Source organism: Simochromis diagramma, unplaced genomic scaffold (genome assembly GCF_900408965.1).
Source record: "Simochromis diagramma unplaced genomic scaffold, fSimDia1.1 OVJJ01000822.1, whole genome shotgun sequence".
NCBI classification, from domain to species: Eukaryota; Metazoa; Chordata; class Actinopteri; order Cichliformes; family Cichlidae; genus Simochromis; species Simochromis diagramma.
The window spans coordinates 645,408-661,102 of NW_024387520.1; the positions used below are offsets into that span (position 1 = coordinate 645,408).

Below are 15,695 nucleotides of genomic sequence, written 5' to 3' on the forward strand. Positions count from 1 at the left end.
TTTTTGGGAAGTTGAGAAAAAACACTACCTAAATACAATAAATAAAATCTATGGCCTAAACCTTTCAACTGATAATATTATGCCAGTGTTTTGTGTATCAGTTTATACTGTATTGAGATAGCAAGTGTTTATGTGCATAAATGAGGCGTTAAATGAGGATCACCAAATACTAATTTCTACAAAAAGATAGCACTTTGGTCCACCGTTGCATGACAGCAAAAAGGTCCTGCTGTCCAGTCATCTCTGAATGGTCTACATTCTCTCCCTGGGCACCATATTCTAAAGACATGTCAAGTTAACTGGTGATTTTAAATTCTTGGTGTGAATGGTTATCTGTGCCTCTTGCCCTATGACAGCTGGGATGGGCTCTAGCTCCTAGGGCTCTAGTTTCCAGACTGACTAAACACTGGAAGGTTTGCTATAACAAAAGTTTAATACAAAAATGTCAACAGTTTACAATATTTTTGAACTTATAATTATAAAAGACTATGTAGGGATTAGCTGAATTATTTTATCCAAATAAATAATAATAAAAATTGAACATTTCAAGCACATTGTGAGGAGAAACAACTGCAGCATTTTAACTCCATTTTGAACTTCACGAAGCAAAATCTGCAGGACGCATTGCCATATTTAGTCGTGCCTTACTTATGCAACAAATTATTTATTATGTATAAAAATATAGTGAGTAACACTGTGCATGAAGAATAACAGAAGCACTTCTTTGCTTTTCTCTGACATGCACTGTAGCACAGAAAATCCAGTCACTGCTGTGCCAAAAGGTACACATGAAAAAATGGCCAGAGCATCATCATAAACTTCAGAGCAAAAGATTTATTACAAGAACAACTTGACAGCATTTTCAAATTCAGAAAAAAACCGTGAAACATTGTAGTATTGCTATTTCATACACACAAATTCCACAATGTCAAGCAATCTGTACATTTAACCAAAGTTTTAGTGAAAATGGCATCTGATCACAAACATTCGGATTTTGCTGATTGGGGCAAAATCCAAATGTTTATGAGCATTTCATAAAATCCTCTGTAGGCAGAAAGAGCGGATTAGGACAATCAATCGTTTTAAGATCGTAGAAGTCATGGCTCAGTTAGCCTGTACATTTAAACCACCAAATAGGTGTTCGAACAAGCCAAAACAAATGTAAAATAAAAAGAATTAAGAGTACATGTGTAATGTGTTTATACACGCTAAACTGCCCACCGGCTACATATTGCAATCAATGTCGCTCTAACAATACTGATACATCATGAATCATTTGTAGCAGTGAGGAGTCAACACATGATAAAATTACTGTATCTTTAAGAGATGGGACACCATATAAATAAGTTCACTTTGCCTTCAAATCACTCTCATTTTTAACTAACAACATTTCCACTGATTCTGTCTGTTGTCTCGAACTTGAGAAACAGATGTCATATGAGCCCATGAAAGCTGATTTCATAAATAAATAAATTAGACCAGCACTACTTCCCTCTTTACTTCAAATCTGTACATATTCCCATACAGTATGTACATAAAGATATACACACTCTCCATTCCCAGGCCATGCTCTGTTAGTGTCCAGCAAAAACAATTTTATCAACATTTTCTTTTCTTTGCCTCCACATTGTGTGGAAAACAATCATCAAATATTAATATCAGTTTTTCCTTCACTCAAATTCAGAAGCTCTTGAGATTCTATGGTTTCTGCAGCCCACTAAACAGTACAACCGCTTTCCAACTTTACACCCTTCAACACATGCAAAATACCAAAAAAGCTAGTAATGCAGGCTCTGTAGCTGGAGTCTGTCATATTGATGACGATTGTGTGAGAGCTTCACAAAGTAGACTCAGTTTCCAGTTACAGTATCCATTATTCATGCACCCCTGCACACATGCAGACACTCGAGTTAAAGCCAGTCAGTCTTCATCTATCAAACCTTACCATGTCATACCAGACCATTATTGGCTCTAATCAGCACCAGGACATTTCAGTATCATATCAAGACAACATTTTCTACCACTGAATAAAACATTTCTCTCTTTTTTTTGCCACTAGATGTCACCATAAATTGCGGCATATTATTGAAATCCATCTGTTAAATAGGCGATAAACAACCGAGGGTATTCAGAAGAAATACATCATATATATGGTTTTCATTATTTGCACATCCACCTCAGGTATAACTTATAAATGAAACTGGCTGGTAATGCTTTTTTTCTCCTTCACATTCACACCCTAAACTGTCCAATTATTATAAACAGTTAAAGATGGCAATGTAGTGTTACCTAACAGATTTTAGTGATGTTTAGCTAAAAACATTCAAAAAAAAATTAACCTGTGAAAAATTGTTTAAGGCAAAGGGAATTTTCAAGGCATTTTCAACACCAGTATTGCATAGCTAAGGCTGCACAGCACTGAATACAGTGAATATGTACATTAGACTGTATATTCCAAGCCTTGTCTTTACAAAATACCCACTCTCAGCATGTATTTACACATTCATTCTCTTTAGCATTTAATTCCAGAGTACAGTTTGGTCAGAGGAGGAACTCAACATTTCAAATGTCAGTGACAACTATATAAAGTAATATAACCTTCCCCCATGCTCCTCATATTTTTGTTGTACACTCAATGCATTTAAATTAAACTTTTTAAAATTTTACTGCATTAAACATAATCTTAAAAACCGGTGAGACATTAAGCATTCAAACAAAAAGCATCTATCTTGTCTAGAACAGCTTATTATTATGAAAAGCTGACATTGTTAAATAATAACATGAAACAACTGTACAGAAACTGGTAGTGCGCATAATGTTCATAGAGCCAGAGATGAGTGTACCTTAGTCTATGTTACTGATTATTGTAATGTGAGTATAGTGAGTCATATATGAATGTGGACAGACTGAAAACGTCACAGTCATCATGCCAGTATTTTCACTATAAGGCAAGCAGAAGTGCTATGGCAAACCACAAGAGGGAGCCAGTCTGCATGACTCAAGGACTAGTGTTTACATCAACCCCTGGCACTTTACCATGCCCCCTTGGTGAGGCACATGGCAGCACATATGCTCTCGGTTTCTATTTCTGTGTATCAACCGTGAGAATTTCACTAGTGACTTATATAAAAAAAAAAAGATTGGCAAAAGCATCCCCATGCACACATTAAAATTAAAAATTACAGTAACTTAAAGACCATTCCTTTGGTAATAAATAATTTGGCTTGAGTGCAAAAAAGCAATGTGAAGCCCTGCAGTTATTCAGGGGAGAACCTAAATGGAGAAAAAAAGGAGCGTTTGACATGCAGTGAAAACAGTCTGTCTGTAGCCCATTTTTATCTTGTTGGGTTTTTTTGTTTTTCTCTTTTTTAAACACAGTAGTTAAAGTTCATGACAACAACCCCCCTCCCGTGTACTACCCACAGTTTCGTTTTGTGCTACATCCAAGCTTCAGTGTCCACGCTGCCTGACTGTGTAGGGTAGGCGCAGTCTTTGTTGCCCATGGTTGAGGAACAAGGATGAGGATGGATCATATCAGCGAAGGCCTGGTGCAGGCCCTTGCATGTGGCTTGGCGACTGGTAGGATGGGAGCTCTGAGGAGACAGCGGTGGGGTGTGGCAGGGGGAAAGAGTGTTGTTCGCCTGCAGGTCTCTGTAGCTGACGGGGGTGGGTATGCGCGAGGGGCCGTTTTCGGGCCTGTTGTCAGTGCGGGGCCTGAATCGGGTCCCCAGTTTGTGCTTAGGGATTGGGTCAAGCCTGTTTGCTCTCTTTGGCCCTTTCTTAGCCTCCATCATTTCTCCATCAGCGTCCCCGTTAGTCAAGGGCAAATTTGGTGGAGGTGACTCGGAGCGGGATTCGCTCAAGCTGAAGCACATGGAAGAGTTTTCACTTGAGGAATCCTGGAAGGAGCAGTCCTCAGAGAGGGGAAGGGGAAGAGATGATGGACAATCCTCAGAGGCTGGGAGGTCAACACTCCCGTCACCATTTTCCATGTCATAAGGTAAGTCTGGCTGGTGATTTTCCAGTGGAACATCTCCTTCAGGCTGTGTGCTCCAGCCAAGAGGACCCTGTTGATCTATCATCCCCCCTTCAGGAGGAGAACATCCATGTTCTCCATTCATATTCCCACATTGAAAAGCAGGTTGCGAGGAAATGTCATTCATCAAACTATCTGACTCTGTGTCTTGAAGTCCAGGCAAGGAAGAAGTGATTTCTCTGTCTTCCATGGAGCTGGAGATAGCTGGGAGCTTCTTGTGACCCCCTCCACACTCCCCCCAGTGTTCAGGCTCTCCTTGACTAAAGTTGTGTGGTCCCCCAAAATTGTGTCCAGAAAGTAAATTTAAGGAGTCCTCCAGTGGGAAGTGACGAGGGTTAGTTCTCTTGGATTCCCTGAGGTCAGGAAGAGTTCCCATCTTGGCCCCCACATTCAATGAGGAGGTGGATGAGTTGGAAGAGGAATAGGCAGAGTCATTGACATTAAGATCAGTGAGTACTGCTGCCGGATGCATCCCAGCTCGCTGCAAGGTGATTCCACCAGGAGCTTTATTAGACACTGCTCTAGCCTGCTGTGTATTGGCAAGATACTCGGCCTCAAAGCTGCGATAAAGATCATGCTCCCTCTGGGGGTCTAGCGCTGGCAGCAACGGGAAGCCAAAGCCCAGCCCTTCCTCCTCGGGTTCCTGGCATTCTAGACCGGATGCGTTCTTATGGTGGCCTCTCCCAGCAGAGCGGGAGCCCTGTGAGGTCCGAGAGGAGCGGGCGGCATGATGATGAGAGTTGCGAGGAGATGAGTGTGGTGAACGTCGCCCCCCTGATGTCACAGGTGGTAACAATCTGCCTTTTCCTACGGAGGGTGAGCGAGGGGCAGGAGGCCTAGGAGTAGTTATGGTCTTCTTGCTGGGACTACTGCTATTGTTACTCTGGACCCCTTTAATAGGTGAGTTAGAGCATGAGGACGATTGCCTTTTGGAAAACCCAGCAGCCATTCTCGGAGAGGATGGGGGCAGTTGTTTGGCCCGAAGATCTTCTCGTCTCTCTGAAGGTGGAGGCTGAGGATCTCTGTAGGAGAGAGCGGGTCCTGGGCTGGCATCACTGGACCGAGTACGGCTGGTCAACTTACTCTGGCTGTGGGACCGTGGACCAAGAAGCCTCCTTGGGCCCTCGTTTCCAAGAGAACGGCCCCTTTCTGTTCGAGGCAGCCGTACTCCTTCAGAGGAATCTTGAGGTGGGTTGGGTTTGAGTATCGGTGTGAGTGCAGAGCGTTCCCGTGACTGGCTGCGTGCACGAGGGAGTGAGGGACGCAGGGATGGGCTCTGACTTCCGGCTACAGGCCTCTCGATCATATGTTTCCCCTCTTTACGATTGACAAGCAGTACTACTTCTTCACCCGAGCGCCGTGAAGCACCCCCAAGAGACTGGCGCCCCCCGCTTCCTCCTCCTCCTCCCTTAGAGGAGGCCGTAGAGGAGTCACTGTCACCAGACAGACGTCTTGTTAGTGGTGTAATCGTCTCCTTGTTCCTGGAACATAAGCAAGAAACAGATTAATTTATATTTATAATACCTACCACATCTATAAAAGTAATATTTTCTTATTGAGTTTGTGTTCATATCCACAGGCGGTACAGACTACACGCCTGTGGTAGTATACAGCCCCCAACACACCCCCAGATTTTCGGAGTCACCATATTCCTTTGTACCAGCATGTGACCTATAATGTGTAATATGCAGGGATTTTTGAGTATTTCCAACCTGCCGCTGGTGCACACAGACAGCGTGTCCGACCTCAGGCTCATGTGTTTCTTGGAACAGTGGGCAGTGACAGCCAGAGGGATTACAGCAAAGATGAGAACAAGTGGGGGCAGGATTAGAGGTCTCATAGTTTTTCTAGCCCAACACACACCACTGCGCTTTCCTGACCAGAACACACTCCACTGTCACGCACCAGCAGGACCATCGGGTTTAACTGTTTAATCAGCTCAAAGTTCACATTACGGGAAGGAGAGTATTGATCAACAGCATACTGCTGGTTATTTAAAGACCTAGCAAAGGCTTTGATATTTGTTTGATGGAAGATTTCAGGCATTCTTACATTTTCTATACAGCACTCAGTCTGTTTCTTAAATAATATTAATAAAGTGTATTTGCGTGTTTTACTGAGCATAACTTGAATTTTCACTTAAAAAATAAAAGCAGCATGAAAAGAAAGCAGACACATTATTTATTACAACTTAAAAAGCCTATAAGACCATTTCAGCACAACAGCCCACTGTGTTCCTTTGTGATGAATTTTAATTACTGATTTAGAGAGACTTTTGGGCGTCATGTTCGACTTTTGTGGTTTTCCTTCAGAAACTATATTTGTGTTTATTCAGGCTTACTAATTTATCTGCATGGAGCCCACCTGTTGACCTACTTCTCCACTTAGCTGACCAGTTGTCCAGGGATAGTTGTCAGATTAGTCTTTATCTTTGAAAGTGGACTCTCCACACACACAGAGTTAATTGAAATGAGCTGCTGCCTTGACGTCTGGTCTGAGCTATCGCTCATAACAGAAATGAGCTGGATATTGGCTTAGAGCCAAAGTAAACCACCATTCAGATCGTAATTATGTTAAACAAAGGCACCCACACACTCTGACATATTCAGAGGTATGTGGAACATTTTTCCAGCTTCATGGATTTTAGACTTAGAAGACTTAGAAGACTTTATTTTATCTATTGTCTCTATATCCATATAATAAACGCCATTGATAAAGATCTCAGTATTACCAGCCTTTCTCTGATAGGGCGCTTCAGAAGTTTGTGGTTATATTTGACACTGACTTTACGGATCATCTGTTTGCCTTTATATGTAAAAAAAAAAAAAAAAGGCTAAAGCAACAGTTCCCTCAGAATCTAATCCATGATAGATGATTAGAAATCGAATTAGTAAAATGAAAGGGAATTGACAAGTCCTTAAGAGAGCTGATTAAACATTATAATCTCTACCTTGCAGCCACAAGGAGGTGCTGTAGGGTGGCTGTGTGTTACAGATTTATCAGGGCAATGTCACCTGAGATTAGAGAAATCTGCTCTGCTCTAATCTGGGGCTTTCTGGTGTATTTGTTGTGTGTATGCCACTCTTTGTGTGTGCATGTGTGTGTGTCTGTGTGTGTGTGTGTGTGCCTGTCAACAGACACAAAATCACAGGTCACAAAAATGAGTATTTCTCCCAGGCTACCCATAGCAGATTCATTTCTTATCATCGTATCACACTTATCCACACACTTGCCTGCACACTTGGGTAGACACACACGCACTCACCTGAGAGGATTAAAGTGGCGGGGCTCTGAGCGATCTCTTGGCGGCTTTGGGAGAAGACTACGTGCTGCGCCAGAGTCGAGCTCTAAAGAGTTCTGAGGTCGGCCTGGTCGTGCAGAGGAAGATGACGAGGCACACTGAGCAGAGTGGGGCTCCAGGGACCGCCTGTCAGAAGGTTTATAGGGTGCAATGCCATCATTTCGCCAGTGTGGACCCGGGCTGGTGGAGCGGGAGGAGTGGGCGCTCGAGGACTTGCTCTGGGCTCCCTGACCTTGGCCACTAGCTTTAGCCTGATGGTAGCGGTGGGCTGTGGAGACAGATTGTCAACAAGTGGTTTGGAAAGACTTCTAACCAACATTGGCAGACAGCCTGTACAAGGATAAAAGACATCAAGTGGTCAAGAAATACACTACAGCTAAGAACTGTGGCATCTAGCTCTTTATTAGCAGATAAATTACAGCAGCTGCTGCCCACAAAGATGGACTCACTAGTCGAACTAGCCAATCAGACAATGATTTGTCATGTAAAACACTTAGAACAGCTTATAACTCTATTATCTTCAGCATGGCCTCTTACTTTAGATCAGTATGCATACTCTCTCAGAGTTTTAGGCATGAACGTGTCCTAATTAAAGTAGCAAAAAAGTTCAAAGTTGCTGTACAGATGTGTTGTTGGATCATGTAGCAGACGAGTTATTAAAAAGTCAGAGCCTCGAGGTTCGGTATGACACAGACTGACTGTTGATGGGTGACATAACTATTCAAAAAATAAGTCAAACAGTAAAAATCTGATAGATGCAAATACGAAATTTAGAATTTCTCATATCATGGTTTTATGTCCGCAGGGCTTGAATGACAAATACAGTTTTTCAATGATCCACAATGTCTGCCGTAGTCGGAACACAGCAAATCAGATGTGAATCATAATCTGTAATGTATCATGATTTATGTAACCCGAGCCATGACAATAAATGTGTTTTCTAAGGGGCTAGTGGAGAATAGGAAATGACCTCACCGAAAGCAGCACAACGGCACGGGTCATGCTTGTCCAAATAGTGCTCTAATGTGTCCCAGCCCCCTCCGACACGCACCATCACATGGGTACGAAGGACCTGTAGCGGAAAAATAGGAAAAAAAAGAGACGTCAATAGAGAAAAAACATGCACATGCATATTCATACATTAAAAAATTGCTAAACCTTTGAGTAAACTGCGCCAACACACACAAGTAAACATATTCCACAAACAGGGCAGCTTGCTGAAGGCTGCCTGGCTGGCCCTTAGTATTACATAACCTCTAGATGTGCCCCTGCATGTGTCCCCATCTCTCCTTTCCCCACAACTCCTCTTTCTCCAGCATCACCCCCAGCTGCTGCCATTATGAGGGGTATTCATTACTATGCCAACTCACAATTAAACAGAGTACGGTAGCATAACAAAGAGCTCGAAGTGTGCTTTGGCCGCTTCTCGCTCATGCCTCTCAGCTGTCTTCCCCGTGTTTTCAGGGGGTAGCAGGGTGAATTTGCATGGAAATAACTCACCCCTGCTGTCCCCCTCTGCTGAGACTTCAGTTATCAGGGAGAGGGGCAATGAGAAGAGGGGGCCAGGAGAGCCATAACACAGAGGGGGTTGGTGGATATGTCCCTTCCTCTCCTCTATGAGGTGCACACTTCCATAGGATCAGTCTCACTCCCTCCAGGCAGAAGCTGCCTTCACCGAAGCAACACTGCTTGCTTGATGTGACAGCCCCGTGGATGCATCCCCCTACCTTGTGTTGTGTAACACAGTCTGCCAGCCACATGTTTTGAAGGCTGTAACCCTGTCTTTGAGGCCACAGAGGGCAAAGTCATAATGGCGAATCTGTGCAAGCCGGCACAGAGTTTATTTCCACCAAATCACACGTTGCACAGCATCGCATCTCCGTGTCCCTGGTCAGAGAGAGGGCACAGACATGTGCGACGAAGTCTGACGCCACCTTCTCCCCAGCACAATCCCCGCCAATCCACTACAAGTCATTTCATTGGCCTTGCTCCGCTACTACATCAAATCCGTAAAAACAGCTGATCTGCTTATCTCTATCAGACGTGGAAGCATAAACTGCTTATTCTCCAATGCTTTGGCCTTATGTCAGTAACAGGTTTATGCTTTCTGTGATGCTGCGAGGCCATCGCGAGCCAGCAGTGAAAAGCAGGGTTGCGCAATGTTCTTAATATATCATCATATTCATCACTGCAGTACTAACAGTTACAATAAAAAAGATCAAAAAGGTAGAAGGATGAAAAAAGCGAGGGACAGACTGTTCTTGGAAATTCTGCAGAAGAAAATTTTGACTTGGTTTTAATTTACAATAATATCTCTGCTGTATATTCTCTCCCTTTCTCTTTCTTGTTCCTTTCTTTATATACATTTTTTGAACAGTGAAACTTTTATCCCCCCCTTTTTTTTTACCAACTTTTAAAACTGTGTGTCATTTTCTTAAGCATAATACATTCTTGTTTGTTAAACTGATACAGTCATGTGAACAAAGTTTTTATGGGACTCCACGCAATCCTGTGTAAAACTAACTACTTCCCATGGTTCAACAGCTTGTAGAGCGACCTTTAGCTGCAATAACTCGAAGTAATAATTTTCTTTACTGTACATTACCTCCTATTCTGAGATGAGAAACTTTCTGTCTTTTATAAAAAACATCCCAATAAAAGCATCTTGCTGATTTTACTTTGAAAACTGCACTAGCTCTCATGATGGCACCAGATATTAAAAGCCTCATACAATAAATTTCAATTTGTACTGCAGTATAATGACTACAAAGAAAATTACTAGGGGTCTAAAAATGCTATTTGTGCTGTATTAATTTACAGGCTCTGCACAAAGCAACTTCACTGTCGTCTCCTAACAAGAGAAAGGTACTGTGTGTTTAGGATAATCCCCATTTTATCATGTGAGATGCTGAAACATGATTACAGATTACTCTGGCTACTCTGGCATGATAACAAATTATCCCTCCTTCATGGAGGGAAGCAATAATTTCCATTATACCAAAAGAAGGAAAAGATAAATTAGAATGTAGCAACTATCGCCCAATCAGTGTATTGAATATTGACTACAAGTTGTTCACATCTATTATCTCTAAGAGACTAGAAATGATATTACCTAGGTTAATACATAATGACCAAACGGGTTTTATTAAACATAGACAGGCCCAGGACAACATCAGAAAGGTTTTGCACATATTGCGGCAAGTTGACAAACAAAAATTAGAGACCTTAGTGTTAAGCTTAGATGCCAAGAAGGCGTTTGACTCAGTGAGATGGTCCTTTTTATACAAAGTGCTTGAGAAGTTTAATTTTGATAAATCTATAATTGATATTATCTCAGAGTTATACAACAAACCAACAGCTAAAATCAAAATCAATGGGGACCTCACCGAATCATTTATACTGGAACGAGGGACACGACAGGGTTGCTGCATTTCACCGCTGCTTTTTGCTTTGTTTATAGAACCATTAAGTCAGTGGATTAGGCAGAGTCAGCATATAACAGGAGTACGAACGCCAGGAGGGGAACAGAAATTAGCATTATTTGCTGACGACTTACTTTTAACATTAACTTGTCCCTCACAGGCACTCCCCCATCTCATGGAAGCACTATCACAGTATGGTTCTTTATCGGGATATAAGGTCAATATAAATAAAACGCAGGTATTAACTTTAAATTATGAACCACCAGTCGAAATCAAGAATCGTTATAAATGGAAATGGGATGCAGATAGCATTAGGTATTTAGGGGTGGTAATACATCGTGACTTCACCAAAATGTTCAATGCCAACTATGCCCCTCTAAATGAATCCATAAAATCAGATATACAAAGATGGAACGCTATTCCATTTCTGGACCTACACTCCAGGATTGAATCAATCAGATTAAATATTCTTCCCCGACTGCTGTATTTGTTTCAGTCTCTACCGATTACCATACCACAAAAACAGTTTGCGGTATGGGATAGAACATTGTCAAAATATATCTGGAATGGGAAAAAAGCTAGAGTTAAATATAAAACGCTTCAATTAAACAAAGAAAAGGAAGGTTGTGGGCTTCCCTGTCTACGAGAATATTATTGTGCAGCTCAGTTAAGGCCGCTGATTTGTCTCTGTTGTCCAAACTACACCGCTGGATGGAAAGATGTTGAAGGAACAATAGTAAAAGAAATACCAGTTTCAGCTTTAATATCGGACATAAAATTGCAGAATAAAATACATATGGCAGATAAACCGATACTACAAATAATGATATCAGCTTGGAAAGAAGTAATAAAAATTGGTGGTTTGGAAAATGCCTCTAAGGTTTTAAGATGGTGTGCATATGATTCAGATTTTACTCCAAATCAATATGATAATAGATTCAAAAACTGGATTTCAAAAGGTATAACCAATTATTACTTCATTTGTCCATAAGGGTGCATTTCAAAGCTTTGAATCTTTAAGGAGTAAACATGACTTGGGATCTGATGATTTTTTTAGATATCTACAGATCAGAAATTATTTTAATCAAAACTTAAAAGTGAACCTAAACGAATTACAATTTGTAGAAACATTCTTATTACTAACCAAATCTGAAGTGCAAAGTAAAATTATTTCTAAATTATATCCCAGCATCCGGCGGTGTAAAAACGACAGCACTCTGTATATTAAAGCGAAGTGGGAAAAGGAGGGTAATTTGACAATTACAGAGAAGTGTTGGGCTCACGCATGCAAGATACAGTGGGCTACCACTCGGTCTAATGTTTGGCGTGAATTTTGCTGGAAAAGCATTATGAGATTTTTCATTACCCCTGCTCAACAAAGATATCGAGGAATTGGTGATAAATGTTGGAGATGTGGGGGAGATGGAGCTAACCATTTCCACATCTTTTGGGACTGTAAAGATATTCGCCAGTATTGGTCTCTAATCCATGATCATTTACAAAATGTTTTTTCATTTGTTTTTCCTTCAACTTTTGAGACCATGTTTTTGTGCAATGCACCAGGGGATAAACTGAATTCCAACGACAGAAGACTCCTGTATATCCTTCTGGCCGCAAGTAAAAAGCCTCTTACGAGAAGATGGCTTAAGCCTGAACCACCAACGATAGAAGACTGGATACATTCTGTACAAGAGATCTATACGATGGAAAAAGTGTCATTTTCTCTTTAACTTCAGAGGGATACCTTCTACGGAATATGGTCTAAATGGACAGACTATGTTAAGCATATGAGGTGTGATTTTGTGTATGATGTTACAACCCTGAGTTCTACGTAAACCTACCTGCCCTGCTGCCTCCTAACCCTAGTTTTTTTTTTTTGTTTGTTTGTTTGTTGTTGTTTTGGGGTTTTTTTTTGGGGGGGGGGGTTGTTTTTGTTTGTTTTTGTTTGTTTTTTTCTTCTTTTCTCTTCTTTTTCTGTCTTCTTTGTGACAGCAAAGAAAATGTAAAAAGGCAAACTACTGTTATGTTCAACAGCTGTCCCAATAAAAGAGATAATAATAAAAAAAAAAAGAAACATGATTACAGAGATTACACATTTTACTCAAATGCACAAACTACAGCATCACATAGTTCTTTTCATTTCACTTCTCTTTGTCTCGTTTCCATATTCAGTAAGGTTATTACGCATTTCCCCTTTAAAAAGGAATGCCGCAGAACTGCTGAGGAGTCAACTGAGGCTGAATAGATGTTTAGGGACCATGTTCCACTTTAAAAGAGCGCTCAGCTGCCAGATTTCCCAACCAACGGAGGGGTATCACCAGTACAGAGACCCAATCCCTGTTTCTATGGCAACAGTGAACAGAGACTTCTTGTCATCATTGCGGGGGCGTGATAAACCAGCGTCTTCTTAAATCATGCTGGTGACTTAAAAAATTGAGCTCATGCTTCATTTCATCTGTTGTGAATGTATCGCCTCCCACTAGGGAGCAACCTCCCTCAAGGACAAAGATGCTTTATTGAGCCCCCCGTGTTCATACGGCTGGCTTGCTCACTCGCTTTTAGGACTTCATTCCCTGTTTTCAGCCCGAGATTCTTCTTACAGCCTCGCCAGCTGAATAGGGGTCTGTTGGCTTTCAAGGCGACTGCCCGTTTCCTCCCATCAGAAGAATAAGGGAAGCGTGTTGGGTGCACTTGTAGCTGCTTGAGCATATGTGTAATCTCTGTCATCCCCAGATAGGCGTCAGGGGGAAGGCGGAGCAGCATGCACACAGCCAATCTGACAAGTAAAAGGCTCAAAGCACACTCATGAACACACAAAGCCCATTCTCAAATTTAAATGTTACTTTAAATGGCTGCTGCAACAGGCGAACACATGCTTATGCTGATTAAACTGCTTATAAAACACGTCACACACCATCTCAAGGACTGCATTCGAATTATGCGGAGTCAATAAAGGGGAAGGTTACTGTGTGTATTTTTATCTATTTTGAGGAGGGGGAGGTCTAATATTTTGAGACGACAGTGACTTTTTTTAACTGTTCTCAGTGGCTAATAAAAGCATGTCGAGCAAGGATGTCAAACTCATTTCACATCGAATTTGCTACATTTACTACACTCCACTTTGATCTCCCCTTTCTGTCAGTCTACAGAAATGAAACTGGCAAGACTCTTCAGCCATAAATTGTAAGACCTAAATGTTTAAAGTTACAGAAATCTATAAGTTAAGTTTGTCCTGCTTTGCATTTTACAAAGCAATCCAGTGGGCCAGATTGGAGTCTTTACCGGGTTGATTCTGGCCCCCAGGCCTTAAGTTTGACATCCCTGATTTTGAGGATAAAATTTCAGTTTTCATCCCATGAATTATTAATTATTTCAAACAAGCTAAAATCAATAAAGGTTTTCAGAAGCATGAATTTAATAACTTCAACATGGTGATTCAATTTTATATCCCACTATAAGTTTTTTGAAAGAGTTGAATAAAAAGGTTAGACTACATCAATGACTTAACCCAGGGATACTCCAGGGAATACTCATGCAGTAGACATCGGGTGCTATTACAGATTAGCTCAACTAATCCGAAAAAACCCTCAAATTACATTTGAAAATTACAATTTTAGCGATCTGACAACATTTTTTTAAAAAAGCGACTTAAATAACAGATGAGCAGAAGGCAGAAATCAAAAAAGTGCACCGATGATATTATTAGATAAAAGCACAGATAAATATTTGAATTATTTTTAAATAACATAAAGGATAAACCGTACTCAGACATAATAAACGTCAGCAGTTACTGAAAGTACTCATGTCACGCTCCCTGTCATTCATTAGTCAGTCAGACCTCTCAGGTGATCAGGTGCAGATCTTTTAACTCTTCCTAGAATTAAACGTAAGTGTAGCGACGGTGCTTCTGTTTACCGAGGTTATGGTTTTCGGAACAAGCTGACTGCTGACCTGAGATCAGTTACATCTGTGTATACAGTTAAAAACAGACTAAAAATCTTGTTAACTACACAGGCCTACACTTGGGTTCTTTTGTGTTAAGCATATTTAGTTTGCTTGTAATGAAATGCACAATATAAATAAAACTGCCATTCTTTAGTTTTTACTTGTTTCTTCCCGAGCCTTCTGCATGTGTCTGCCATCATGTTTAGTGCTACTCATCGTATTTCATTGTTACTTCTATCTTTTGGTTATTTCCTTTTTTAATCTGAATGTTAGTTTTCTCATTTGTCTCGTTCAGCTCTCACTTCATGTTTTTGCCTCGATCTCATTACTGTCACCTGTGTCTGCTTGTTTTGCATCCGTGTCTTATCACCAGTCAAATAATGTCAATAGATTCCTCTGTTAAAATGCCATTAAACTCACATTTATAATCTGACAGTGAATTAGTAATAGCCTCTAATGGCAGTTTCCTCCTTTATAACCACTAATTAATTGCATATATGTGTATACTGACCCACGCAACTAACGACAAAATGTTAATGTTGGAGATTCAGAAGCAAAGGGTAAAACCGTGGCTGATTAATCTGTAACACTGCATTTGTATGTACTCCATGACTTCTCCATAGCATTCCTTCTGGTGCACCTGTTTTGGATTACCTTTTTGGACCTCACAGATTTTCAGATTCTTTGTCAGTGAATAAATGCTTTTTGCTTCCATGTCCTGGACTTGGGTCCTTTTCCCAGTGACACGTGGATGAATGGTTTCAATACTAGGCCAACAGCTATGCAGAAATGGTAGAAAGGAGAGTGTCCTACCCACAACTGATGGTTATGGTTAGTTGAATGTAATCACAAAGTGTTTTTTGTGTCTTCACATGAAGACTAAAGAACCCATTTATCCTTCATATCTACCAGAGCTGCAGGGATTGAAAAAGGTTGGAAATGATATTTTTGAAAAATGCTATATAAAAATTTAAATCTTCAAACAAAAATG

At 41.0% G+C, this 15,695-nt stretch overlaps 1 protein-coding gene across 1 annotated transcript in view; it reads right to left on the reverse strand.

The window, feature by feature from the left end:
* Positions 1 to 814: 814 nt before the first annotated feature.
* Positions 815 to 15,695, reverse strand: part of gas2l1 (growth arrest-specific 2 like 1) — a 29,202-nt gene continuing 14,321 nt past the window's right edge. The window contains exons 3-5 of the mRNA XM_040019241.1: positions 8,313 to 8,409; positions 7,302 to 7,605; positions 815 to 5,517 (exon numbers count right to left, since the gene is read on the reverse strand). Coding sequence (XP_039875175.1) covers positions 3,438 to 5,517; positions 7,302 to 7,605; positions 8,313 to 8,409 — 2,481 coding nt within the window. The 3' untranslated portion in view covers positions 815 to 3,437. The remainder of the gene's footprint in view (positions 5,518 to 7,301; positions 7,606 to 8,312; positions 8,410 to 15,695) is intronic.